This window comes from Natrix helvetica, assembly GCF_964273705.1.
Source record: "Natrix helvetica genome assembly, chromosome: 1".
Classification (NCBI taxonomy): Eukaryota; Metazoa; Chordata; class Lepidosauria; order Squamata; family Natricidae; genus Natrix; species Natrix helvetica.
Genome location: NC_138548.1, coordinates 342,637,693 through 342,664,586, shown reverse-complemented (window position 1 = coordinate 342,664,586; position 26,894 = coordinate 342,637,693). Strand labels below are relative to the sequence as shown.

The 26,894-nt window shown below is 42.8% G+C and overlaps 1 protein-coding gene across 1 annotated transcript; it reads left to right on the top strand.

Annotated features, from left to right (window-relative positions):
- The first annotated feature begins 6,139 nt into the window (after positions 1–6,139).
- On the top strand, positions 6,140–16,371 carry LOC309391238 (uncharacterized protein). The gene is made up of 2 exons (XM_081951466.1): positions 6,140–6,315; positions 13,809–16,371. The coding sequence occupies exon 2, from the start codon at positions 13,820–13,822 to the stop codon at positions 15,404–15,406; it is 1,587 nt and encodes a 528-aa protein (XP_081807592.1). The 5' UTR covers positions 6,140–6,315; positions 13,809–13,819; the 3' UTR covers positions 15,407–16,371.
- Positions 16,372–26,894: the final 10,523 nt, after the last annotated feature.

Here is a 26,894-nt window from a genome sequence, read left to right as displayed (position 1 = left end):
TCTGTTGTTTTTAATAGATGACTAGAGATTCTTTAATATAAAGATCCATTATATTAAAAATAAAGGTGATTTAGCTTAATGATTGGCGACAGGCAAACACCCTCAGGGGGTTATCTTAAACAAAAGACCTTGGTTGAAGCAAACAATAGAGGAGGACATGACTAATTGAAGGATAGATCTACCTGAGATTCAGCCAGACCCCTCCCCTTCCATTCACCTTTGCAGAATTACAAAGGGGGGGATAAGGTATTGTGTGTGTGCATAAGTGCATTGTGCCATTGCAGGTTGAAATCAGCAGGGGGTCTTCCTTGATAGCTCCTTCTACTGTATGGTTTCCATCTTCAGGCAATTCCTGTACTTTTTAGCAAAGAACATGGGGGGAACTTCCCAGGAAGGCAGGAAGATCAAAATTGCCTGTATTAATTCAAACACAAGGCTTGGGAGAGTGTCTTGCCTGAGCTTTAACCAGGGAGAATGCTTTCACCATATTGCAATGGAGCCTTTCAAATCCAGGCCACTTTTTATAAGGGTTATGCTACCCTAGTTTAAATGCATAACTAGAGAAGCCAGGGATTCAAGCTTTTCCCACGTGAAGGCCCACCATTTCAATCTCTCTTGCAATCTGGTTGGACAGAGATGCAGAAGTACAACTCAGAACTGTTTCTGGAAACAGAAGAAGGTGTTGCCACACCCCTTTCGTTGGTCCACGTTGAGGAGGAATTTAACACATCTCCGTCTTTATACCAAGGTAAGGAATTCGTGAAACCAGCTTCTTGTTGCTAGTTGCGAAGTCATGTCTGACCCATCGTGTCTGCTTCATATGGCTAGTATTTTGCTAGTCCCGTATTGTTCAGCATTTTTTAAAAAAGCTTCCTAGTTACAAGAAATAATGTATAGCAGAATCTGCCCAGTTTGCCTTGGACAATTTTTAAAATTTGTATTTTATTTATTTGAGTTACAGTTTGAAGAACACTCTTTTCTTCAGAATTAAGGCATCTTTTCAAGAGCAAGCTTCCAATTTATTTTACACAGAAATAGGAGTGGGTAGTTTACGTTTGGATAGAGTTTTGCATATTACACAAAAATTAGAGGGAAAAGTGAGGAAAAAATTCCCTCAACTTCCACACCCAGCATATATTTTCTTTCATCTTTGCTATCTAATAGTTCTATCTAAATCGGGGATTTGCAGTCCTCCAGAACTCTTAAACCACAGGTCCCCACAGCATCAGCCAGCATGCTGGGCAGTTTTGCAACTTGTGGTCCATCAGTTTCAGGCAGTCACACATTCCCCATCTTTGAATGACCTCATTGATGGTCATTCTGCAGACTTTGGATAAAACAGTATGTGACCTCTGTATTTCCCCTGCTCTGCCTGCTCTTTTTTGCATACAGGTAGTCCTCGTGTAGCAACCACAGCTGAGACCAGTAACTTGGTCATTACACAAAGCCATCATTAAGTGAAACCGTGACTGTGCTTATGATCTTGCCTCAGCTTTCCTTGGCTTTACAAACCTGCAAAGGTCATAAATGTGAGGACCGGTGTGCAATGTGACTTACCACTATCGTTAACTGCAAATGGTCACTGAACAAGGCATAGACTATCTGCATTTAACGCTAGTTCCCTCCTAACCCCAGGCACTCTCTGGATACAGTGAGCCAATTCCCATAATTCCCTAGCCAGCATGGAAATGGCAATTCTACATTTCTGGAGAGCACCAAATTAGGAAAGTTTTATAACTAAGGCTAAAGGCTAAATATGCTCATTTTCGAAACTGACCGTGACTCCATCTCTGGTTATCCAAGCAGGTGATGGGATAGCACAAACCAAAGAGCAAGAAAACGGTGTGTCTCTTGCGAGGCTGCAGTATAACATTGCCCAAGAAGCTAATCTACCAACAAGAAGCAGCGAGTTTTTCCTGACGGGTGAAAACGTGTGGCCCAGAGCCCACCCATACGCAAAGGGAGTCATTGGATATTTCAGCACCCCAATTGCACACCAGGGAGGTTCTATGTGCGTCAAGGCCCCCTACGTCTCACTCAAGCAAGATGGCAGCAGGGTTGTTTCTCCGAGTCGGGAGCAGAATAACCCTCCGGATGCTGTGGTTGCAGGAGCCAGTTCACGAAAGGAAGGGCATCCCAGTGACAGGTCACCTCCGGAGAAGGAAATCCACCCCTGGAACGACATTGAGGCAGATGGTAACCAGTTACCAACTTCTGAAGTTCAGGAAGGAACATGTGACCGAGGGGCGTCCTCTGGAGGTTCTAATTCTGCAGAGATTCATCTCAGCCCCATCCCTGTTACCCATCAACAGGCCTCCCTTGAAGGCAAGTGCACCTTCAGATGTTCCAAGTGTAGCCACCCTTTCAAGTGCAGTTCTGCAGGTCCCGTGGGACAAGAAGTCAAGGCCACAAACAAGCAGGTGAAACTCACCCCCTCTTCTAAAGAAAAGGCTGTCCAGGTCGTGGAGAAGCCCTACCATTGCCCCGAGTGTGGGAAGGGCTTCCTTCACCGATCCAGCATCCCACGCCATCAGAGACTCCACAGGAAAGAAAATTCGTCCCCCGATTCCGAGAAGCAGATGCCCGACCCATACACTAATTGTGAGACCTCCTCGTTCACTATAAATCCCCCCGTAATCAAACACAACAGGGTGCCTGGGATCGGCCAGCCGTTCAAGTGCCTCTCCTGCCATAAGAGCTACGGGCAGAGATCACATCTGAAGAGACACGAGCAGCAGAAGCACCAGGTGGCTGACTAAACCGGACAGCTGCTTTGGCCAAAGACGAAGGCTGCTTCCTTCTATACCTGCCAGGAACTGCGGGGAGAAACTTCTCCTCCTCTTCCTTTCCTGATCAAAATTCTCCTGAAGAACCGGAAAGAGCTTTTCCCAAACTAAGACGTTGATGTCTGGTTACTCTCCTTACTGTCATGGCCAGGCAGCTGCTCATCTCTGATTTGACCGCATCATGGGCTGCCAAAGCTACCTTAGCCTATGAAATAGGTGAGATGGGCCACAGAGAAAATCTGGCAGACAGATAAATAAATATACTTTCCTTCCCATCACTCTTCTGTTATCTTTATTCTTTGTCACTATGGGAGTCCTCCAGTTTTGCCCTGATCAGTACAATCCATGGGGAGGAATGATGAGAACTGCACCCCAACAATAGGTTTTAAAACAACCTGGTCCACCAGTTATTTATATTATCCCTAAAAACAATATCCAATGTTTATGCATATGTTTATGATAGTATCTTCATGATTGTGCTACTGCAAAGGAGAGGGTCTTTGGGCTGTATACAATTAGTCCTCAACTTATAGCAGTTCATTTAGTGACCAAAGTGACACCACCACTGAAAAAAGTGACCATTTTTCACACCTACAACTGTTGCAGCATCTCTTTGTTCATGTAATCAAAATTCAGCCTTGGCACCTGACTCATACTTAGGACAGATGCAGTGTCTTGGGGTCATATGATCACTTTTTTTGAGACCTTCTAACAAAGTCAATGAGGAAGCCAGATTCACCTAACAACTGTGTTACCAACTTAACAACTGCGATGATTCACTTAACAACTGTGGCAAGAAAGGTCATAAAATGGGGCAAGATTCACTTAGCAACTGTTTCACTTAGCAACAGAAATGTTGGGCTCAATTGTGGTTGTAAGTTGAGGGCTACCTGTATCCATCTCCTACAGTATCATTCTTTTTGTTGTCACCACCATGGCTGATGGGGAGTTTTGTGCCCCCCACAGCAAAATCCCCCCATGTGTTTATTCAAAATTAGTCCATGCAGCCAAGGTTTATGGAGGCCTCTGTTTCCAGAGACAGCATATATTGAATGCTAATTGCTACACTTAGTGATGGGAGAAGATGTCCTGGATGGACTTTTGGTGGGATCCAGCAAAGTACTTCTCTGCCCTTCAGTGATCTTGTGTAGTACCATATTATTCACTTTGAAATACATGGACCTGGAATTGTAATTTTGTAAATATAAACCTATATTTTGCAAGAACTTGGGTCTATGATCAAGGGAGCCAGTTTGGTCTAATGCAAGGGTGTCAAACTCGCAGCATCACGTTGCCACCATGTGACATTTCGCGATGTTTTTCCTCTTTGTGGAGCTGGGCTGGCCATGACCTGTGTGTGACACACCCAGCCCGCAGGCCACCAGTTTGACACCCCTGGAGCCTAGCGGTTAAGGCAGCAGACTAGAAACCATTACTTGGTGAGCTCTGGTCCCTTCTTAGCACAAAGCCAACATAGGGCAGTCCCTCTCTTGCAGCCCTGGGAAAGAGGCAATGGCAAACGCCTGAAAAAGCTTGCCAAGAAAATTGCAGGGACCAGCAATTTTCAAACAAAACTGAACAGAGGAAAAAAATAGGCATAAGAGTTGTGAATTTGAATTTAGCTGTTGAAAAGCAACGTTCATGATTTTTTTTTTTGCTTTGTTAATAATCACATGTGCTTTACTCACCAGGTTAAGCACGGTAAACCTGGGCGCTCTCAATCTCTCCCTGTGGGCTTGTGGCAGCTCTGGAATTCCCCAAGATGATACAATGTGGGGTTAGGAAGTGCCTGGCCTTGCATCTGATCTCCGATTCACTTTTTAAACTGGGCTTATCTCTTCCACCCTTGTTTGAATTCCTTTTACATACAATTTCATGCTTTTGCCGGGTGACCAGAGGTCGTAGCAATACTGAAACCATCAAATATGATACTGTAATAACTTACGTTGATCGCATCATCTGTACCATCTTGAATGGGAGACAGAGAACTCTTTACATGCCCCTGGGCAAAGAAGGCATTTCCACAGAAAAAAGTGGAGACATGGGTGCCAGATAGCATTTTGGCACCGATTACAATGCCATATACCTAGGGGGCCACCTTTGCATTGGACTTAGATCCTTTTGAGTGGGGCAGAAAATGTCTGTTGAAAGTTCACTCCAATTTGGTGGCCGCCTACTCATTTTCCAGGTGTTAAGTTATTTTCTTTAAAATGCTTCAATTGTTTGGACTTTCAGTGTCTCGTCTGGCTAGGTTTAAATGTCTACTGCAAAATCCTTTTCCAGATGTCTTGCCTGCATCACACATGTCAGGTAACAATGGACTTGTTAAGCAAAATTTCTTTGCGATTTTTGTGCCACCTTCCTATGATCTACATTCCAACCTTTTAAACACCAGGCAGATATATTGTTATTCACACAGACTTTTTTTTTAATGGATTGCCATTTCTGTTGTTGAAGTAAATCCTACCTACGCTGCATGCTTCATTTTTATACAAATTAGAAGTCCAGAAATGCTATCATAACTACAATAGTACCTCAAATATTTCAGACAAGAAATGGCTTGGATTTTCATGTGTACAGGCTTGTGCAGTGGACTAAGTTCAAGATCCCACCTCTGTCTAGCCAAAGGATCACCAACCTTTCGGACCTCAGGGACCCCTAAATTCCTAATTTTAAATCCGGCAGACCACTAATATGAGTTTAAAAGAAGATAAATAGTATTTAGTGCAATATAAAAAATGGAAATAAATTTCCTCACAGACCATCAGTTGGTGACCACTGGTCTAGCCTACCTCAGGGGTTTGCAGGAAAAACGGGGTGGAAATTTTTTAGGACAAACCTTACTATAGGAGTAGTAACCCACTTGTCTGAGGTTGCAATCCTAAACACAAGGTGCCCCTGCAAAAAACCCTCATCTTGTGCTCCTTAACTACTTAACTCCACTGCTGTGGAGATTATATGCCTATGGTTACAATCATGATCCTAAACTAGGTTTCATCCTCTATTTTGGGGAGGGTCTTGCAAGACGCTCCTCGAAGGAAGAACCTTCCAAGATCGATTCGCTTGCAAGATAAAGCGTTCAAACGATCAGGAGCCGCGCGTTTCGCAACCAATGCTCTGGACGTTGACCCGGGAGCAACCCTTGGCATAAAGCGAGCGGTGTGTGTGTGTACGCTCCTGCTGCCGATTTCCGCCGAAAAGCGGACTGCTGTATGTGTGTTTCCCCCACCTCCCATCCCGTCTATCCCCCCCAACCCACTCAGGCCGTGCTCCGCTGCCACCAGAGGGCTCCGGCGATTTCCACCGAGCGCATGGGCCTGCGCTTTCTCTTCGTCTCTCCGCCCTTCGTCGGGCCGGGATGAGTTTCCTGTCTCGGGCGCTTGCTGCATCCGGATCAGCGGGAGTCAGCTCGCCCGGAGAACCGCAGGAGCAGCTCCTTTTTCCCGATCCACCTCCGGCACCGCGCGGCGCTGGCGACCAGCGGAGCCATCTCGGTCCTCCAGCCTCCGCTTTGCTCTTCTCTCTATCGGTCTGTGTCTCTTTTTTTTTCCCCACCGAGGTGGGAATTCCCCTCCGGCCAAAACCATCCACGGGGGCTCCGCCCAGGCTCTGCGGCCATTCGGCCGAGCCAGATGCCCTCGGGGGATGCAGGGAGAAGGTGGGCTGCTAGCCCGGCCTGCGGGAAGAAGATTCACGGGGCCCGCAACGGGCGATTGGCGGAGGGTGATGCCGGGCGCGCGTCCTGCCCTGCGCCGTCTCGCGTGGGAACTGCTTCGGCTGGGCAGAAAGTGGGCTTTTTCTCCTCGCGCTCCCCGCCATTCCGCGTTTATGGTGTCTCTCACCCCCCCCCCCCCACTCCCCCAAGAGTCAGAAGCGCCGCCTCCCTCTTCCGAATTTCTGGTTGGGAGAAAAGAGCCTGGGGTTTCTCTCTTTAAAAAAAAAAAAAGTAATGGACTCAAGCGAGGCCTCTTGGAAAGAACAAGCCTAGAATTGTTTCCCAGATTTCCACTCCTTACAAAGCGATGTTATCAGCATGGAAGGAATTTCTGCTGTTTGCAAGCCTCGGGAATCATAGCTGAAGAAACGCTGTGTAAGGAAAGGAAAGGAAAGCTTACACATAGCTGTGTAAAAGTTGGGGGAATTTTTAAAGCTCTGCCCCACCTGCATCAGGTCTCCCCCCCCCCCCCTCTGCTCCTTCCCACCCCCTTGCCCCAGCGTGGCATCCCAGAGTCTTGGCCCTTTGAATCTCTCAGAAATGGGTCTTGGAGAGGGATAACCTCTTATGTTTTCCACCACCCCAAATCCCTGGGGAAGAAAAATAGATAGCAGCGAACAGCAATGGTGCTGTTTTGCACAGGGCATTTAATTAGATCAATTAATGATCTTGAAGCTGCAACTAGAAAACATGGGAACAGTTGTGTTAGCTTTAACTTTGATGGTTGGAAAGCAGCATTGTCCAAACTAGGAAAAGAGGTTTATTTGATACATTTAGTAGTATGAAATTCCTGTCTGTTTCTTGGTCAAGCGTATTAACTCGTTTTTAAGGGATGCCTGAATTTCTCTCTATTATGCATAGGAAAGCAGTAGTGATGGTGCTAAAGTAGATTTGTGAGGAGAACTGGAGTTTCTTTTGTCACATAAAGGAGTATAAAACAAAGACATATTTCACAGACAAGTGAAACTTAAAACAGCTACTTAGATATTTCGTCCTGCAAGATGGCCGAAGTTATTATGGGTTTTTAAAAATCCATTTGTGTATATGTGTGCATGATCTTAAAAGTAAGAACTGAATTCTCTGAGATATGCACACTCTTTTTTGCAGATACCTGATTCTGTTTCTTCTTTGCAAAAAGGAAAAAAAAAACATCCCTGGGTAATGGGGAAAAAACATTAAAAGTTAATGCTTTCCCAAGTTTAGTGCCCTGTTTTCCAATTGGGTCACTTCCAGATATCCTCAGCCAATGTCATAAGTCTGAGCAAACTGGAAATTGTGACCTAATACACCTGGAAGGCTCTTATAAATGTTGACCTGGGAAGGGGGAGAAATTGTCCTGATCCTTCTGGTTTAATTAACCCCCACCCATCCCCCTCAATGCCTGGAAGATGTATCATGTGCGGTTATGTAAATTAGGTCATTAGCATGCTGGTGTTATGCTAGTTGAGATATTGTTGCTTAATTAACATGTTTTTAATGCAGGATGAGGCATTCCTGTTTTGAATGGGTGGGTGGGACTTTGAGACTGGCATGAGAGACCACAGTTGTGAAATCAGATGTATTGCTAATGAAAAGAAATGGGTTCTATCCAAAACTGCTTCCCTGGCCAATGGTACTATGGGATTAAGATTATAAATTTGGGAGTTAAATTTTAGGCTGGGGTGCACAGAGGCATTTTGTTACATCTATGCCATTTTAAATATTATAAGTCAGCATAAGAAAATGTAGCCCCAAATATTGCTTTTATATCATGGCATGGTCCATGAAAGCACTCTAAAGAGAATGGGTTGGAAAAATTAAAGCCCAGCTTTTGACTGACGATAGATTGATTTCTGTCCCACTTTTGTAAATTCTGTAATGTGAATTAAAACATGGACCTTGATTCACTGTATTTCCTATTGAGAATATACTTGATTTTTGTTTAACCCATTAAGTCTGATAGCAAGGTACCAGACCTTACAACCATTTGTTTAGTGACTGTTTGAAGTTATAATGGCACTAAGAAAAATGACTTATAACCAGTTTTCACACTTACAACCATTGCCAATGGTCACATGAGCAAAAGCTTGGCAACTGGCATGTATTTATGACAGTTGCATTGTCCCGAAATGATGTGATCACTATTTGTAACTTTTCCCAATCAGCTTTCAACAAGTAAAGTCAATGGGGGAAGTCAGATTCGCTTAATGATCACATGATTCACTTAATAACTGCAGTGATTTTCTTAACAAATGTGGCAATAAAGGATGTAAAATTGAGCAAAATTCACTTAACAACCATCTTGCTTAGCAACAGAACTTTTGGACTCAATTGTTGTCGTAAGTCAAAGACTACCTGTAATGACCTAATATAAGGTTACCATATTTTTCAGAGTATAAGATGCACCGGAGTATAAGACGCACCAAGATTTTGAAGAGACAAACTCAAAAGTTTTTGCACTCTGCAAACCTCCCAAAAATGGCCCGTTTTTTTTTTTTTTTTTTGCAAAAATGGGCCTGTTTTTTGTCAAAAAAAAGGGCATGTATAGGCTTTGGGAGGCTTGTAGAGTGCTCCTGGGGGCTGGGGAGACCCAAAAACGAGCAAAAAATGACCCCAAAACGGGCCTGTTTTTTCTAAAAAAAAAATGGCACACGTAGCCTTTTAGGAGGCTTATAGAGTGCTCCTGGGGGCTGGGAGGGGGAAAATGAGCAAAAAATGGCCTGTTTTTTGCTCGTTTTTGCCCTCCCCAGCCCCCAGGAGCATTCTATAAGCCTCCTAAAGGCTCTGCACGGCCATTTTTGCAAAGGGGCGGCGTTTGGGGAGGCCAAAAGTGCTGTATTCAGTGTATAAGATGCACCCAGATTTTCACACTCTTTTGGGGGGGGAAGGTGCGTCTTATACTCTGAAAAATATGGTACTTTTCTGTCTGGTTTAAAGGTGGCTGACCTATCTAGTAACTGTCTGTCAGCAGCAGAGGCAGAATAAAAGTTGTGTATTTACCAGTTTGCGGTTGTCCCCAATGAGCAACCTTTAAGGCAACCTTCACCAAATATTGCAGACTAAAGTTAATGGAAGTTGAAGTTCTGTTCCTCTTAAAGGCAGTCTGGGAATTTTGCATGCAGGAAGATGTGCTCAATCAGTGAGATTTGCTCACCCTTTTTCCTGACCTCTTCCCGATTGTTTATATCAATATCCCTGCCTTCATTCCTAATTGAAATCCTGGGTGTTGGGCATTGATTCTGGATGCTTTAGTTGAACCTTGCTTGAAAGCTGTTGCCACAGTAGATCGAATTTGGCAAAACGTCAGTCAAGCTCTTGTAGAAGGGAGTATCTACGCATGTTAGTGTACGCATGCTGCCTCCAAAGCAAATCCATTTATCAAACTTGAGATGGATACATGCCTGTGGTAAGGTTACAAATTGGCACCTCTGCTTTTGTGCAAGGATAGATTACATCAGTCTGTGAAGGAAGCTATTGCACCAAGAATGGCAGACTCAAAAGGGTCATTTTGTTTTTGTTTCCATCATCCATGCTTATTTATTCAGCATATGACATACAATGTCAGAGAAATCTACACATGATAGACGCACAATGCAGCCTTGACAGCCTAGATTGCTAGTTCATTCTGTTTGTGCACCTATCCTTGGCGCACTAAAGGGGGGGGTGATCTAGTTTTACATCAATGAGACACAGTGGCACTCAGATTGCTGACTCTTCGATGCTCATCCTCCAATCTCACCTCGCCTTGCCTGCCTAAGTCCAACGCCGGCTTCTGCTCTCCCCAAACACAATCGCAGCAAGGCTTTTCCCACCAAAGTGGTACCCATTTATCTACTCGCAATATTGCATACTTTCAAATTGCTGGCTGGGCAGGAACTAGAGCTCACCATATCTCATGGAGTCAGATTCAAACTGCTGGAGCGCAGACCATTTCTGACTGGCAGAAAAAGATTAAACTAAACTACAAATTAAACTCATTTTATCCTTGGAGTCCTAGTGGACAACCATTTAAATATGAGCCAGCAGTGTGCAGCAGCTGCCAAAAAAGCCAACACAGTTCTAGGCTGCATAAACAGAGGGATAGAATCAAGATCACGTGAAATGTTAATACCACTTTATAATGCCTTGGTAAGGTCACACTTGGAATACTGCATTCAGTTCTGGTCGCCACGATGTAAAAAAGATGTGGAGACTCTAGAAAGAGTGCAGAGAAGAGCAACAAAGATGATTAGGGGACTGGAGACTAAAATATATGAAGAACGGTTGCAGGAACTGGGTATGTTTAGCTTAAGAGAAAGAAGGACTAGGGGAGACATGATAGCAGTGTTCCAATATCTCAGGGGTTGCCACAAAGAAGAGGGAGTCAAACTATTTCCCAAGGCACCTGAGGGTAGAACGAGAAGCAATGGGTGGAAACTAATCAAGGAGAGAAGCAACTTAGAACTGAGGATAAACTTCCTGACAGTTAGAACAATTAATCAGTGGAACAGCTTGCCTCCAGAAGTTGTGAATGCCCCAACACTGGAAGTCTTTAAGAAGATGTTGGATAGCTATTTGTCTGAAACGGTATAGGGTTTCCTGCCTAGGCAGGGGGTTAGACTAGAAGACCTCCAAGGTCCCTTCTAACTCTACTATTGTATTGTATTGTATTGTATTGTATTGTATCCAACATCTCATTTCCAAGCATGGCCAACCACCTCTTTCCAGGAACTCCCTATACTTGAAGGTGTTTTCCATTTCCTGCAGTGGGTATTCCCTATTTGACATTGAGGTTTCAAATTCCTGTAGCTAATATCATCTTGAGAAGGGGTCCTTGGTGCTCTTTGGCACTAGCACTGATGATGTTACCTAGTTTGGATAATGAAATATCTATAAGAAAACAACCAACCTCAGAGAAACCCAAAGACCCCACAGTTCTACTACCCTGAGCTACAAATATTCTCCTTTATTGGTAATATCACCTCCTTTGACAGCTAATACTACACCTTATGGAAGCAAATTCCATGTTGACATGTTAGACAAAGAAACACTTTCTTGTGTCTGTGTTTAATTTACCATTTTTGGTTTTTCATTTTGCTCCCCCAAATTCTATTACAAAATAGACAGAAACGTTCACTTCCATTTCAGCTCAATGCTTCATTGTGTACATTGCCACCATGTTCCACATTCCTGTGGCTATCTTATCCCGCTCCACCCCCACCCCCAAATGCATACATGAAGGAAATAATGCCTATATGTTAAAAAAAAAACACAGTATAAAAAAGAGGTCTTTTTTTCTCTCTTGCAATATTAGACGCTGAAATCGTTCAGTGAATTTACATGATGGAAGACTCAAACAGAGAGCTGTAGAATTTGCTAGTGGAAGATAAAAGAGTAGCCATCATTCTAGGAGGCCTGAAAGGGATTTTTCTAAATTCTTGAAGTATCAGGCTATAAATCACCGTGATGACTAGAGCTTTTATATCCTTGTAAGGAAGGAATAGCTGTTGCCATCCTTGGTGATGGCAGTGGCACTGTGTGTGTGTGTGTGTGTGTGTGTGTGTGTGTTGTATTTATACTGATAAATAAATAAAGGGAGACTAGTATAGATCTATTTCGATCTAATTAGCTCTCATCAGCTAGCCATACCCTTACTGGGATTTGAACCTGGGCTGTATTATATCTTAGGCAGGAGTCTTAGCCACTCATCCACAGGCTCTCCTCCTTATCAGTTGATAAGGAGGAGAGCCTTATCATATATATATATACATACACTTACTCGAGTGGCATAAGACAGTCAGTTTGGCCTAGTGGTTCAGGCACCAGGCTGTTTTTTGCTCGTTTCTCCCCCCCAACCAGGAGCACTCTGCAAGCCCAAGACTATTCATGCCTTTGGGGGGGTGGGGAACCAGGCCCGTTTTTGTGAAAAATGAGCCGTTTTGGGGAGATTTGCAGAGTGCAAAAACTTTTTTTTTCCCTTTTGGAAAGCTCTTTAACTGATTGATGAGAATTACATTGGTCAAGTGCTGTGCTAGCAGAAACACCTACCTATCTACTGTATTTCTATCTTTATTTTTCTCTCTCTATCCTTCTACCTACCTACCTACCTACACATGCTCTCTCTCTCTCTACCTACCTCCTGTATTTCTCTCTCTCTATTTCTCTCTCTGTGTGTGTATCCCTTTATCTACCTACCTACCTAACTCTCTCTCCCTACCTACCTACTGTATTTCTCTCTCTTTCTATCCTTCTATCTACCTACCTTTTTTTTTAAATTTACCTCTTCAAAATCTTGGTACGTCTTATACTCCGGTGCATCTTATACTCCAAAAATACGGTATATGTGTAAATATATGTGTCTGTGTGTGTATACAGTATTTACAGTATATATATATATATATATATATAGAGAGAGAGAGAGATACATACATACATACATACATACATACATACATACATACATACATACATAGTGGGGGAAGAAAAGACAATTGGATACTAATGAAAATGAGACCTTGGAGTGGAAGGGCGGAAAAGGAATGGAGATTTAGAAAAGGCCTCTCATTGCTTAGGTGACAATAGGCATATGGAATAAATGCAGGCTCCAGGCTATTCTCTGATACCTGGCTTTAGTTATAAATGATCCTTTCTCCCCACCCCAATATATGACAGCCAGTGGAGGAAGGCAGATTCCCTTAACAACCACATGATTCACTTAACAACTGCAGTGATTTACTTAACAACCGTAGCAAATATGTCCTAAATGTAGGCTCTACTCCCTTATCATCAGACATTTTGGTCCCAAAGATGGTCATAAATCAAGGACTAACTTGCTGGTGTTGATGGAGTTAGCAAAGATGGCTAGATTGACTTGATTTGATCAAGGAAAAAAAACCACAAATATTTTTGTTTCTACCTGGAAACCACTTCTGGACTTTGTGCTTGAGGTAGAAAAAAAATGAAACTTTGATTTTGGGTTTTACTGATTTGATAGTGTTGTTGTTGTAGAGATGGCTTGTTTAAACTATTATGTAAAAGTAAAAAGTTGTGGTTTGATGTTACTACCCTATTCTATTGCACCAAAAGAGTTGGAATTCAGTGCCTTTTCTTTCTTTTTCTCTCCTTTTCCACTCTTCTCCCTTCCCTATTTTTCCTACTCTTTGCTTTTGTATTTTTTGTTTGTATTTATATTATAAACCAATAACATTATTTTAAAAAAAGAAAGAGAGAGAATGTTGAAAAAAGATAGGTCAAGGACTTAACTATATTATCATTTCTAACTTTGGTTTCCCGGTCTGGGCTATCTCAAAGGGCTGACGTATCTGGACTCTTTTTTTTTTCCTCAGCAGGTGATGGAACAATGAAGGACACCAAAGGGAAGACTTTGCAAGAGAAGGAGGAGGGCTCTGAACCTCAAGTTGAACTGCATTTCACCATATTGGAAGAATCCGAAGGGGGCATTTCTCAGGGGAAGCTCTGGCCCTGTGAGATTGATGCAGAGCTACGACCTGAGAGCTCCTCTCAGCCTGATCCAGATCATGAATTACTTTATTCTGATCCACCCCGGTCCTCGCCGGAAATACAGAGGCTACAGAGGTACCCAGAACCTGACAGCAGGGCCCAGGAGAGAAGAGTGGAAATGTACCCTAAACCTAGTTCTGAGCAACAGGTCGAGCTTCATTTTACAATCCTGGAGGAATCCGAAGGGGGCATTTCTGAAGGTAAACTCTGTGCAAGTGAGATAGGACGGGATGAGTCGCCGGAGGTGAGCTACTCAGAACGGCAGTGGGATAGGTCTGTTCAGTGGAGTGAGAAAGCCGATCAGCCATCCGGTGTGAAGGAATCTCTCCCAGCTGAGGACGGACCAGAAGCCGAGGCTAAAAGGTCCGTCCTCCAGCCGGAGAGCTCTGATCAGCAGGTAGAGCTCCATTTTACCATTTTCGATGATCCTGAGGAAAGAAGCCTTTCCCAGGGAACGGAGAACAGTCCAGCCTGGGAAAGCCCATTTAAACCAGCGCTTTGTCAAGGTGACTATCCAAAAGAAATTTGGGATGCGTCCATGGACAGTCTTGGAGACGTCTTTGAAGCATCTTTCCAGCAGAAGTTCTACTCCGAAGGAAGACTGTACCCCTGTACCGAATGCGGGCGGGTTTTCAACCGGAAGTCAACCCTGACCCGACACTGGCGGACCCACACAGGGGAGAAGCCGTACTCGTGCCTCTATTGCGGACGGAGTTTCAGCTTGAATCTGAATCTTCTTACCCATCAGATGACCCACACGGGAGAGAAACCCTACAAATGTCCAGACTGCGGGCAAAGCTTCACCCGTAGCACAAGTGTCACCCGGCACCAGAGGAGCCACAGAGAGGAAGGCCTTTTCAAAAACGACTTGTGGGAGGATTCTTTCTCGTACCCGGTCCCGGTCCCCTTCACTTACCCGATGCCTCTTCTGGTGGAGGAGAAGTCCTTCGCGTGCCCCATTTGCGGGGAGCCCTTTACTCACGGTGGGAGCCTGAATAGGCACTTGCGAACGCATGGGGTGGAAAGGCCTTATAAGTGCATGGTCTGCGGGGAAGGTTTCTGTTCTATGTCCAAGCTTTACCGTCACGAGAGAATCCACCTGGTGGACAAGCCCTACCACTGTGAAATCTGTGGGAAGAGCTTTGCCGTCAAGTCAACGCTGACCCGGCACCAGATGCTCCACCAGGCAGAGAGGCCCTACATGTGCTCCCACTGTGAGAAGGGCTACGTTCAACGGAGTCACCTGGCCAGGCACCACCACAAAGCACACCCTGAGATCCCCTTTAACCCAGTTAAAGCAAACATTATGCCTGCCACCATTCTGGATTCCGACAACTTAATCACCTATTTCTGGGGAGATGAAGAAACAGACACTACCCCAGAGCCTGTCCCAACTCAACTGATCTATTCTGGACCAGATTGCTGAAGGACTTAATCCTAGTCTGGAATTCCCTGTTCTCTGGAGAGAATTTCGCTAAGATCCCACCTCTTGTCTTCTTAAATCTCCATGCACTGGGGTGCTTCTGATCTTAGAGTTTGACGATGCGAAGTGGATTTTTTATGGTAGGAAACTCCAAAAAAAACCCAACTTGGTTTTCTGGTGGGCAGTCTTTGTGCCAAGACCCTTTTCCTGCCTTGTTATTCATATTCCAGGAACTGTCCTGTCACGTCCATCTACCACATCCACATCTCCAGAAGATAAGTCGTTGTGGTTCCTTGCAGTCCGCTACAGATGTTACCAGTATCCAAGCCCTTGTAAGGAGGCAGATCCAGCAAAGAGGGTGGGGGGTGGGCAATGAGCACACTTCTGGATGGACCCACTCACACAAATTTCTCGAACTGCTGAATAGAACTGAAGCTGTGTGCCATGGTACTGGGCTCAAAGAACATCCGTATGATGCAAATCTTCCCAGGGGGAAAGGGAATAGTCCAGCCTGTAGCAAACTATCTAGTTGTAGGTGATGTGTGGGAGCTTGGAAATTCATCTGAAACCGTTTTTGTTTGTGGTAAGGATGTCTGTGGAAACTCCAACCACCCAGGTCATGGTTATCCCAAAGGTGCTTTTTGCAAAAGGCAAACTGGACTTTTGTTTTTCCTGGAAGACATTTCACTCCTCATCCAAGAAGCTTCTTTAGTTCTGACTCTGTAGTAAGGATGGGGATTTTTCCCCCCTTACAGGAAGCCTCTGTCTTGTTTTATCACTTCTTTTTGGGGGGGAGGGGGGAGGGGGTAATGGATGGACTTTTAAGAGAAATGAGTAAAATATAGAAACAGAGAAGACATACCTAAAGGCTATTATTTGATGCACAAACCAGATATCCTGCAAAAAATGTCAAAGATCTAGGCAGAATATAAATATTTTGAAGAAATAAATACAGGAATATGATGATACAGTTTCTGTTTTGTTTTCCTATTCTCCAGATTTTCCTGTTGTCATCTGAGCTAGTGGGCTATCGCTAGTGCAGCCTTAAGGTTTGCAAGTTTTTAAGAAAGGCAACAGAGTCCAGGGGACTCTTGCTCATTTTAAGCCTATATCCTGGCTCCATTACTCTTATTTCCCCCCTCCCCCAATAAAGAAATTATGCATGCTTATAAAATAAGAGAATATAAATCTTGTCCAAAAAGGTTTACCCTGCCTTTTATACATATTATTCTTTCACCATATATTTTAATTTCCATATTAAAGTGGGGGGGGGGGGGAGATACCTAATGCCTAAACTTTGGAAACTCCAGACAGAGTCTGAGGCACCTTGTTTGACTACCACATTGGACTGAAAAGCAGAATGAGCCCTGTGTCACTTTAAAAAAAGCTTGAAGTGATTAAAACAGAAACAAACAGAAGACTGTGCCTTTTAATGAAATCTGTGAGTCAGAAAAGGTGCTTTCAGGCTTGGTGTGATTTTTGACTACAGCAGACCAATGTTTCTCGGGAGAAGAATTTGGGGAGTTGAAGTCCACACATCTTGTTGGAGTTGAGGAATACTGCCATAGCCCAGGCTCTCCAAACGTGGCGACTTTAAGACTTGTGGACTTCAACTCCCAGAATTCCTCAACCAGCCATGCAACTGGATTAAATGTTGTTGTTCGCTTGAGATGTTTCGCTGCTCATCCGAGCAGCTTCATCAGTCAAAGCAAGCCAACTAGGTGTTCTGACCTAGGCTTCCTTAAAAAAACATGAAGCAGAGCCTTGGTCCAGGCAATAAACCTCTTTTATTTACACGACTGTGAATTCCTTTCATTCAGTCAGCAAGGCTTGGCAAACAGTCTTTCAGAGGAATATTTATCAACACAAACCTTATCTTGCTGGGAGAGCTGTCAGATAACTAGTTTTTAATTGCAGGACAAGGCAACACTTTGCACAATCTCTTATAGTCACAAACAGAACTTTCCACTCTTGAAACAACCAAAGGAACAAATTGTTCCCTGCAAAAAACCCTCCCCGTTCACTCCTCTTTTGTTTCCCATGGGAGGGGCCAATCACCTCCAAGGTGTGGCTTTACTCCCAAGTTAACCCTGCTTTCTTAGTTGTTCTTGTCTTCTGGCAACATGCGTACATTGGGAACAGGCTCCAACTGTTCCTCTGCCTCACTGCTGGCTAGCTCCCTCTCTGCCTCCGACACAGAGCCCTCATCTGAGCTTTCCTCAACCCCCAGGACTGGCCTATATTCTTCTCCAACCTCCTCACTGTCTGACTCAATGGTGAAATTCAATGGTGAAAAGAGTAAGGTTCTACATTTAGGCAACAAAAACGGAATGCACAGGTACAGTATACAGCATAGGTGGTACCGTGCTCAATAGTAGTAACTGTGAGAGGAATCTTGGAGTCCTAGTGGACAATCATTTAAATATGAGCCAGCAGTGTGTAGCAGCTGCCAAAAAAGCCAACACAGTTCTAGGCTGCATCAACAGAGGGATAGAATCAAGATCACGTGAAGTGTTAATACCACTTTATAATGCCTTGGTACGGCCACACTTCGGAATACTGCATTCGGTTCTGGTCGCCACGATGTAAAAAAGATGTGGAGACTCTAGAAAGAGTGCAGAGAAGAGCAACAAAGATGATTAGGGGACTGGAGACTAAAACATATGAAGAACGGTTGCAGGAACTGGGTATGTCTAGTTTAATAGAAAGGAGGACTAGGGGAGACATGATAGCAGTGTTCCAATATCTCAGGGGTTGCCACAAAGAAGAGGGAGTCAAACTATTCTCCAAGGCACCTGAGGGTAGAACAAGAAGCAATGGGTGGAAACTAATCAAGGAGAGAAACAACTTAGAACTGAGGAGAAATTTCCTGACAGTTAGAACAATTAATCAGTGGAACAGCTTGCCTCCAGAAGTTGTGAATGCCCCAACACTGGAAGTCTTTAAGAAGATGTTGGATAGCCATCTGTCTGAAACGGTATAGGGTTTCCTGCCTAGGCAGGGTGTTGGACTAGAAGACCTCCAAGGTCCCTTCCAACTCTACTATTGTATTGTATTGTATTGACTCTGCTGGTCGCCTGCAGGCCAGAACACTAGGCAGAGAATCTTTGGAATATACCAACTTCTGCTATATCAACCTCCGGGGTTTCCTCCCCAAAGTGGCTTGCAATGTGTCAATGAATATAGATGCATTTACTGCTCTCATCAATCCATGGTGACCTGCATCTTTTGAAGACCAGGCACAGTGCCACATTTTGGGGTGGGAACAGACTTGCAAGGGGAAGAGATCGTATAGGTAGCACAAGTTCTTCTCCAGGCTGTCCGGCAATGCTCTGCATTGACATGAGGCACTTTGCAAGCATATCATGAAAGGGACCATGATATATCAAAGGGATGATGCTCACAGGTGTATCTAGTTTGCCCTGCCCACTTCCTTCACCTGGGACTCAGAAGCTACAGGTGTTGCTAAGTTTCAGGTTTGCTCTCCTGAGCCAGTTCTGGAGCATTGGCTGTGTTTTCCTCCTGTTTCTAAAAATGGAAGAAGGTCTGAAGGAAATTGCAATCCACTGATGGGAAGAAATGTCCTTGCCATTGAAATCGCCACCCAGAGCTAAAGAACATACGTTTTTATCATCTGTCTTTAGGTGACCCAAAAATAATGAAGCCTCTACATATAGTATTTCCAAAGTCCTTATGAGGAACTAAGGGGAAATAACACAACCTCGTAAAAATAGTGGTTCGTCCTCCCAATATTAATAAAATTTCTAATCTCATCTGTCTGTTCAAGAGATTGATTTGAAGCCTCTGCGATCTTCCTTGAATAAAAGAAGCTGATTGTTTCAAGTTAGATTTCATGTTGTTAGTTACTGCCCAGCTATCAGCTGATGCACATTTAGAGCATAAAATAATACAGGTTAGAAGGGAAGTTGGAGGTTCCTTTCTTGAATTTCTTGTGTTTGTAAATAAATGACACCAGGAGAAAAGTTTTTCACAATTTGCTAACTTCCAGTGTTTTGAGACCAAGAGTTCCAATACCTCTAGAAGGCAGTCAGTTGAGTGGAGATATCTGCAGGGGGGCAGGCGGCAAAAAATGATCCTGGCCATAGTCATTCAACTGAAACCCCTTTTATTTTTACAGATATTAACATATATAAAAAAGAGCAGGACTTCAATGGCAAGGTTAAGACCATCATCCTGACTTTTGACATCCCCTTGCAAAATACATCTAAAGTCCATCAAGGCTGCCTTAGCAGTTCAGGATTTATTTTTGTTTCTATGGACACCTTCCTGATCCTAACTAAGTATACTGTATATGGGAGATTATCCGGAAAATCAGAACTATAGACTAGATTGCAATTTTAAGAAAACAAAACTACCTGGGAAAGAAGTCAGGAGCAAACAAAAAACAAAACAAAAAAACAACTATAAAATTGTATGAAGTCACAAGGAGTCCCATGTGACTTGAAGTTTTTCTGTCATCCCCCTTGGGGACTTGGAAATCCATAACCCTGGGAAAGGTGGTATAAAAGAGAAGAGGATGACCAGCCACATGGTAGGTGGATTGTTAGAAGATATGAACAGCAAGACTGGGATAGATTGGTTCTGTGATGGCTAAAAGATAGCAATACCAATAGCATACTTAGACTTATATACCACTTTTACAGCCCTCTCTAAGCAGTTTACAAAGTCGGCATATTGCCCCCAACAGTCTGGGGTCTCATTTTACCCACTTCAGAAGGATGGTAGGCTGAGTCAACCTTGAGCCAATCAGGATCGAACTGCTGAAGTGAGAAGTGGGTTAGCCTGCAGTACTGCTTTCTAACCACTGCACCACCATGTTTCAGTGATGATACTGACTTGATGGCAGATAACCCTCCTATCAACCCAATGGACTTCAACCCTAATAATTTGGACAGTGACTGAGCAGAAAACTGCACTTGTGTTTGTGTGGGTGGAGAGTTGATGAAGTAAACATCTATCTACTGATACAATCTTTCTAGCTTAGGGTTGATCTTTGGGTGCCTTGGTGTTCTCTGAACTTAGTGGTTTTAGTACCACTGATGATGTTAACTACTTTGGTAATGAAACATCTGCAAGAAAACCTCCAAGTTCAGAGAACACCAAGGACCCCACAGATATCTCTCTGATAGAAACCTTAAACCGTTTCATTGGCTGACAACTTAAGCCAAGTTTCTACATGGAGAAGGTTGGGTTGGGTGAGTTTTCTGAAGCATAATTCGTACCCTGTAATCCAGAGAGGCTGCAACAGGTGGCAGCATCTGCTGACATCGTCTAGGCCAGGGGTGTCCAAACTTGGGAACTTTAAGACTTGTGGACTTCAACTCCCAGAATTCCCCAGCCAGCCTGGCTGGGGAATTCTGGGAGTTGAAGTCCACAAGTCTTAAAGTTCCCAAGTTTGGACACCCCTGGTTTAGGCTACAAATCTAATCAAGACTGGTTGAGATGATAGTTAAATGAGATTCAGCCAAGGAAACTTCACAGCAATAGACCAGAGTGGGCTGTTGCAGGAAAAACATTCTGGGGAAAAACCCAAGTCTTATGGCTAAGAAAACTGCAGTTGATTTTGACTTGAAGGAGATCTGTTTAATTAACCATCTGATCTACTTACCGACCAAATTAAAGCTAATGATTTATTTAAAGCAATAACAGCCCCCTGTGGAGATTTGTCTCTGGGGGTCAAATTTCAACAACTACTTTTATTCTTCTCCAAACTGTTCTGATGAGTAAGGAATCTGACTGCTATGTAGGGCCTGGGGTTAAGTAGTCCTCCAATGACAAGAATGTCTTAGGAAATGGGCTTTGTCAAGAACAAAGCAAAAACTCAAGGAAAGCCATTTTGGACCATCTAGGCTGCAAGGCTTACTTGAATGACAAAAGGGAGCTGAACGCATTTTCAGCAATACAGTCTGAAATACAATGAGCACCACAATCTGAAATACAATGCAACACAACCAGCAAGGGCCAAAGGGAATACAGTTCTTGCAGGTTCCCAGGAAGATAAAAGCAATTAGTAAATTTGAAAAATGAAGTTTGGAAGTAGTTTTCAGGGTTGTTGTTTTTTAATGCTGCCAAAAAGGTTGGAAGATGTTTTTAAAAAATATCGAAATGAAAGTTTTAAAAAAGTAAAGGTGTACTAAATACTCAAATGGTCTCATGTCTATTCAAAACAATCCCCGTGATTTTAATGCTTGTACACACATACACACAGAGAGTGTTTTGATTACCTTTTTAAAAACAATTATATGTTATTTTGCATGTTGCAACTTAAAATCAAAGGGTTTTTTTTTTAAATCTCCGAATTCAAATAATAAATCTTCAGGGAAAGAAAACTGCTGCGTTTTTTTACTATTCTTTTTTTAAAAGATAACTACTATATTAAGTTCTGAATAAACTAATACAATAACATTTTACATTCTACCATACTGTATATAAATCAGGATGGGGCTGTATTCAGACAAGGAGAGCCAGTCACATTAAGGCTTAGAACTTGATCTGCAGATTTTAATATTCAATGGCTGTTTGCATGAACCCTACACCAAAGTAGCCCACCACATTTTACCGTTGAGTATGGTGCAAATCAGAGCCCATTTGGGCTACTGATTAAGGCATCAGACTAGAAAGCAGAAAATCTTATTTTAGCCATGAAAGCCATTTGGGTGATTGTCTCTCAGCCCAATCCACCTCACATAGTTGCTGCTGTGGGAAAATAAGAGGCAGGTTTGTTGAATTTGTTGGCCGCCTTGAGTTATTCTTTGTATAATAGAGGTGGGAAATAAATGTAAGTAAATAAAAGAATAAATAAATCAGCCCATGGGATTAGTTGGTATTTCAGTGTATCGTGTATTCATTCAGAATAGTGGACTGAGCAATCTATGGGTGTTAACCATAGATGATGACTGGGGAATTCTAAGAGTTGGAATCCCCTTCTTGAAAAAAATGCTGAGATTGAGAAACACTGGTTTAGAAACAAAGTTGTTTCTTTATTAAGCAGAAAGACAAAAGAAAAGTGGCAGTATCTGCAGATGGAAAAGGAAGGAAGGAAGGAAGGAAGGATGGAAGGAAGGAAGGAAGGAAGGAAATGTGAAACTTGCAAACAAACATGAATTGATAAAATCTGGTATCTATTTAAAATATGTGTGACAACCTTTTATTTTTATTTTATTTCGTCAAGCATGTATATGTATAAACATGACACACACACACACATTCTCTCTCTCTCTCGCTCTATCTATCTATCTATATGTATGTATTTGTGTTACAACCCCTGGTATGCCCAAATATGGGAGGGAACTCACTACTCCCCCTTTCTGTCTATCGGCTCACTGCAGGAGACCATCCAGGCAGAAAACCATGTTTTTAATGTTGCCTTTTTATATTTGTATTTGTGCTAATAAATAAATAATTTATTTATTTATCAGCACAAATACAACATATATATAACTTTAACCTTAGAGTTAGTATATCTACCGTGGATCTCACCCCATTCCTAAGAGGTCTCTAAGGGGCATGCATAAGGGCACCAACGTGCCTACCGTCCCTGTCGTAATGTTTCTTTCTGTTGTGAGCAGAGGAGCGGAGGACTCTTCTTCTATAATCTGGAAGCACCTTTTCAGACTGTTACCAAGAGGCATAAACTTCAGGCCACAATTGTTTCTGCAGCCCCCAAAAATTTATACCCTTTCATAATTCTAGTTAGGGCTGAAAACAGCTCCCAAACGCCTTCTGATTTTGGGCTATGATAGAATCATACAGCTTTCTCTTACAAAGCCTTCAAGAGCAATCTTCATAGTTATCGTGATATGACACCATGACAACTTATCCAAACTTCATCTATTGTATTTTAAAATTTAATACAGTGACTATACTGTATAGAACTGTCGGGTTTTTTTTTTTAAGTTGTCCTGTTTGTATTTAGTGATATCCAGCCCACTTTTCTACTTTCCCAATGTAGAAAACACATAATATCAATGTCATGTTTAATTTGGAAATGAAGTGGATTGCATTAGTGCAGGCTTCATTTTATTAGTGTACGTGCCCTCTGATGCTTCAATGTGCTAATTGCCGATAATAAAGAAGTTAATGAAACGATCAGCCTGATAATCAGGGACAGTTGCAAGAGACTGGTGGTGGTGGTGGTGGAATTTATGCTTGGGGGAACTGCTTATGTTCAAGATTAAAATAATGGGAAAATGAACAAAGTCTACAGTAATTTGCATCTGGAGGAAAGAAGCAGCTGGATGACAATGGGGATAGAACAGCCATTTTCCAATCTGAAACCAACCAGGTGTATTGGATCTTTACACGTGGACTATACAGCTCTCTGGAAATAGTTTTGAAATGGTGCTTCGAAGCCCTACCACCAGCAACAGCAGGGCAAATCAACCTTCTGTCTGCAGCTCTTTAAAGTAACTGCATCCATCTCTGAGATTGCTCCCTGCAGCAATGGCTTTTTCGAAGCAAATTGGGAGCATTAAACCAGACTGAGGAAGACTGGATGCTGTCTCGGGGATTCTGAGGAACAATGGGAAGAAATTGCCATTATCTCATTAGCTAATTGCTCAATTTATGTAGCCTACATGAATGCCTGCACAAGGATCTATGAAATACTCTATAAATCCTATCTTCTAATAATAAGGAACTCATCCTCTTGATAAGAATTTGTTTTTTCAGTTAGGAGCCCCCTACATAAAATTTAGTAAACAAATATAGAAAAGGGGAAATGAATAACCTTGAAGTAAGATGCAATGAGATGCAGACATATTGTCTACCACCCAAAGTTGCAGGACAGCAAGATGGGTGGTGAATAAATTAAATTAAAAAATATAATAATACTTAGACTGTTGGGTCTCAGCTAGTTTCTCAACCTCCACAGCTTTGAGACACCTGGACTTCAATTAAGAGAAAGATTTAAAATAGGCATAGTAGTAGAACATTTGCAATTGAGCAGAAGACAGAATCTGGGCTTGAATTATGTATAAATGATGAATACATAATTGCTAAACTATCAACTTTTATTGAAATTTGAAATGGAACAAGTGATTGAGTGTATGATAAAATGATACCATGTTTGGGTAAAATGATACCATATTGCTGGAACAGTGGGAAATATATGGTGAAAAGTATTGAAATTCATATTAAAACTTAAGAGATTGATGTATTGTTGATTTATGACTCCAGAAAAATTGTCTATAATGTATAAATGTACTTCAAATTTACACTGGAAATGTGGACAACATGAAGGATCATTTTATTATTCCTGATGGATTGGTGGACGTGTTTAAAAGTCTGAAAATGTTGGGTTCAAACAGAATTATGCAAATATTTTTTTAATTAATATTTTAACTGAAACCAGAATCTTTTTTGCTGGGATCAATGGACAATTAGAAAAGAGCAGCAGACTAGTCTTATATTTCTGATCACTTCTGGAAGTGTGCTTTTATTCTGTTGAAAAACTCTTTTAATAAAAATTATTTTTAAAATAAATACGTGGACTCCAACTCCCAGAATTCCCTAGCCAGGCTAAGGGGTTGGATGTGATGATTCCTTACTTCCCTTCCAACTCTTATGATTCTGATTTCTACCAGATCAAATGTTCGGTGTATCTTAAAAGCCTACAGCCTGCTTTTTGTACCAAATGATTACCATAATTCCTTAATTGTAAATCAAAGGATTCCTTAATCCAAACCATGAGACAGCCTGATGGAACACACTTATGGAAATAAAAGTGGCCCTTTAATCAAACTTTGATCAGATTCACCTATTGCACTAGCTCAAGCCACATTCAAGCAGGTCTCATTTATAAAGCAAATTCCAAAGCCTGCATATGAATATATATGGAGAAAAGCCAAACCCTACACTGCTGCTAATAATTTACACTTAACTAGTTTGTTGAATTAATCATAATTAACCTTTTGCTCATAACATTAAGTCTATATTCTTTGAACCCTGTCATTGTGGTTGGCAAACTACTGTTTATGGCTTAACATGAAGCACAAACTGTTATGTCTGCAAGGTAGCACCTTTTGTTTGATATATGAAGAGATCCAACCTAGAATTTGGAGAATACAAATTCTATCACATCTCCGAGTGATCAACTTCCATCACTGTGTTTGTGTGTTTGCCATGATATAGTCCGGAAAGATCTACTGCCTTTAAACGTTTTGTTTGTGACAAAAAAGAGAAAAAAAATCTGTCTTACCCCCAATCTAAAGCATCTAACAACTGATCATGTTCTCCTCAGAATTTGTAAGTGCACCATCACTGGAGCCACATCGCCCCTTCGGGGAGAGGGGGCGGTTTATAAATTTAATAAACTGAAACTGAAATGGCTGTCCAATCTCTTCTTTTTTAAGAAGAGATTGGACAGCCATTTGTCTAGAATGGTATATTCTTCTTTCAAGCAAGGGGTTGGACTAGAAGATCTCCAAGGCCCCTTCCATCTCTGCTGTTCTATATGCTTGTTGTTGTTAGCCTTCCATCTCTGCTACTCTATATTCTTGTTGTTGTTAGTTGCGAAGTGCTGTCTGACCCATCGCGACCTCATGGACAACGTTCCTCCAGGCCTTCCTGTCCTCTACCATCCTCCGGATTCCATTTAAGCTCACGCCTACTGCTTTGGTGACTCCATCCAGCCACCTCATTCTCTGTCGTCCCCTTCTTCTTTTGCCCTCCATCTTTCCCAGCATTAGGCTCTTCTCGCCTGGTGCGAGAATTGCGTCCCCTTTTGGACCGGGGGGCCCTACGCACAGTCACTCACGCGCTGGTGACGTCTCGTCTGGACTACTGTAATGCTCTCTACATGGGGCTCCCCTTGAGGTGCACCCGGAGACTGCAGTTGGTCCAGAATGCAGCCGCGCGGGTAATCATGGGGAGATCGAGGTTCTCCCATATAACACCTCTCCTGCGCGAGCTGCACTGGCTTCCTGTGGCCTACCGGGTGCGTTTCAAGGTGTTAGTCACCATCTTTAAAGCGCTCCATGGCATAGGGCCTAGTTATCTGCGGGATCGTGTCCTGCCCCATACATCCCTGCGGCCCATTCGCTCACACAGAGAGGGCCTTCTCCGGGTGCCGTCCTCTAGAGACTGTCAGAGGGCGGTGCCCAGGAGTAGGTCCTTCTCTGTGGCGGGTCCCACCCTTTGGAACGACCTCCCCCCAGACATCAGGACAACAACCGATCTCCGCTCCTTCCGCAGTAAACTGAAGACCCACCTGTTTTGCCTAGCCGGCCTGGCATAATCTCGACAACTGTTCCACCCCTTGGTTAATTTTAATTGTCAATGTTAGCTTTTAAACTTTTATTCTTATTGGGGTTTTAACTTCTCTGATTATTGTATTTATTTATTTTTACCTCCTCCTTTGTAGTCCGTAGACCGTTGCTTGTGTACGTCGCCCCGAGTCCCTGTGGGGAGAGGGGGCGACTAATAAGTCTGATAAAATAAATAAATAAATAAATAAATTCTCCAGTGATTC

Bases quoted from the DNA above. Each gene is read 5' to 3' on its own strand.
- LOC309391238 (XM_081951466.1), top strand. From the start codon at position 13,820: ATGAAGGACACCAAAGGGAAGACTTTGCAAGAGAAGGAGGAGGGCTCT.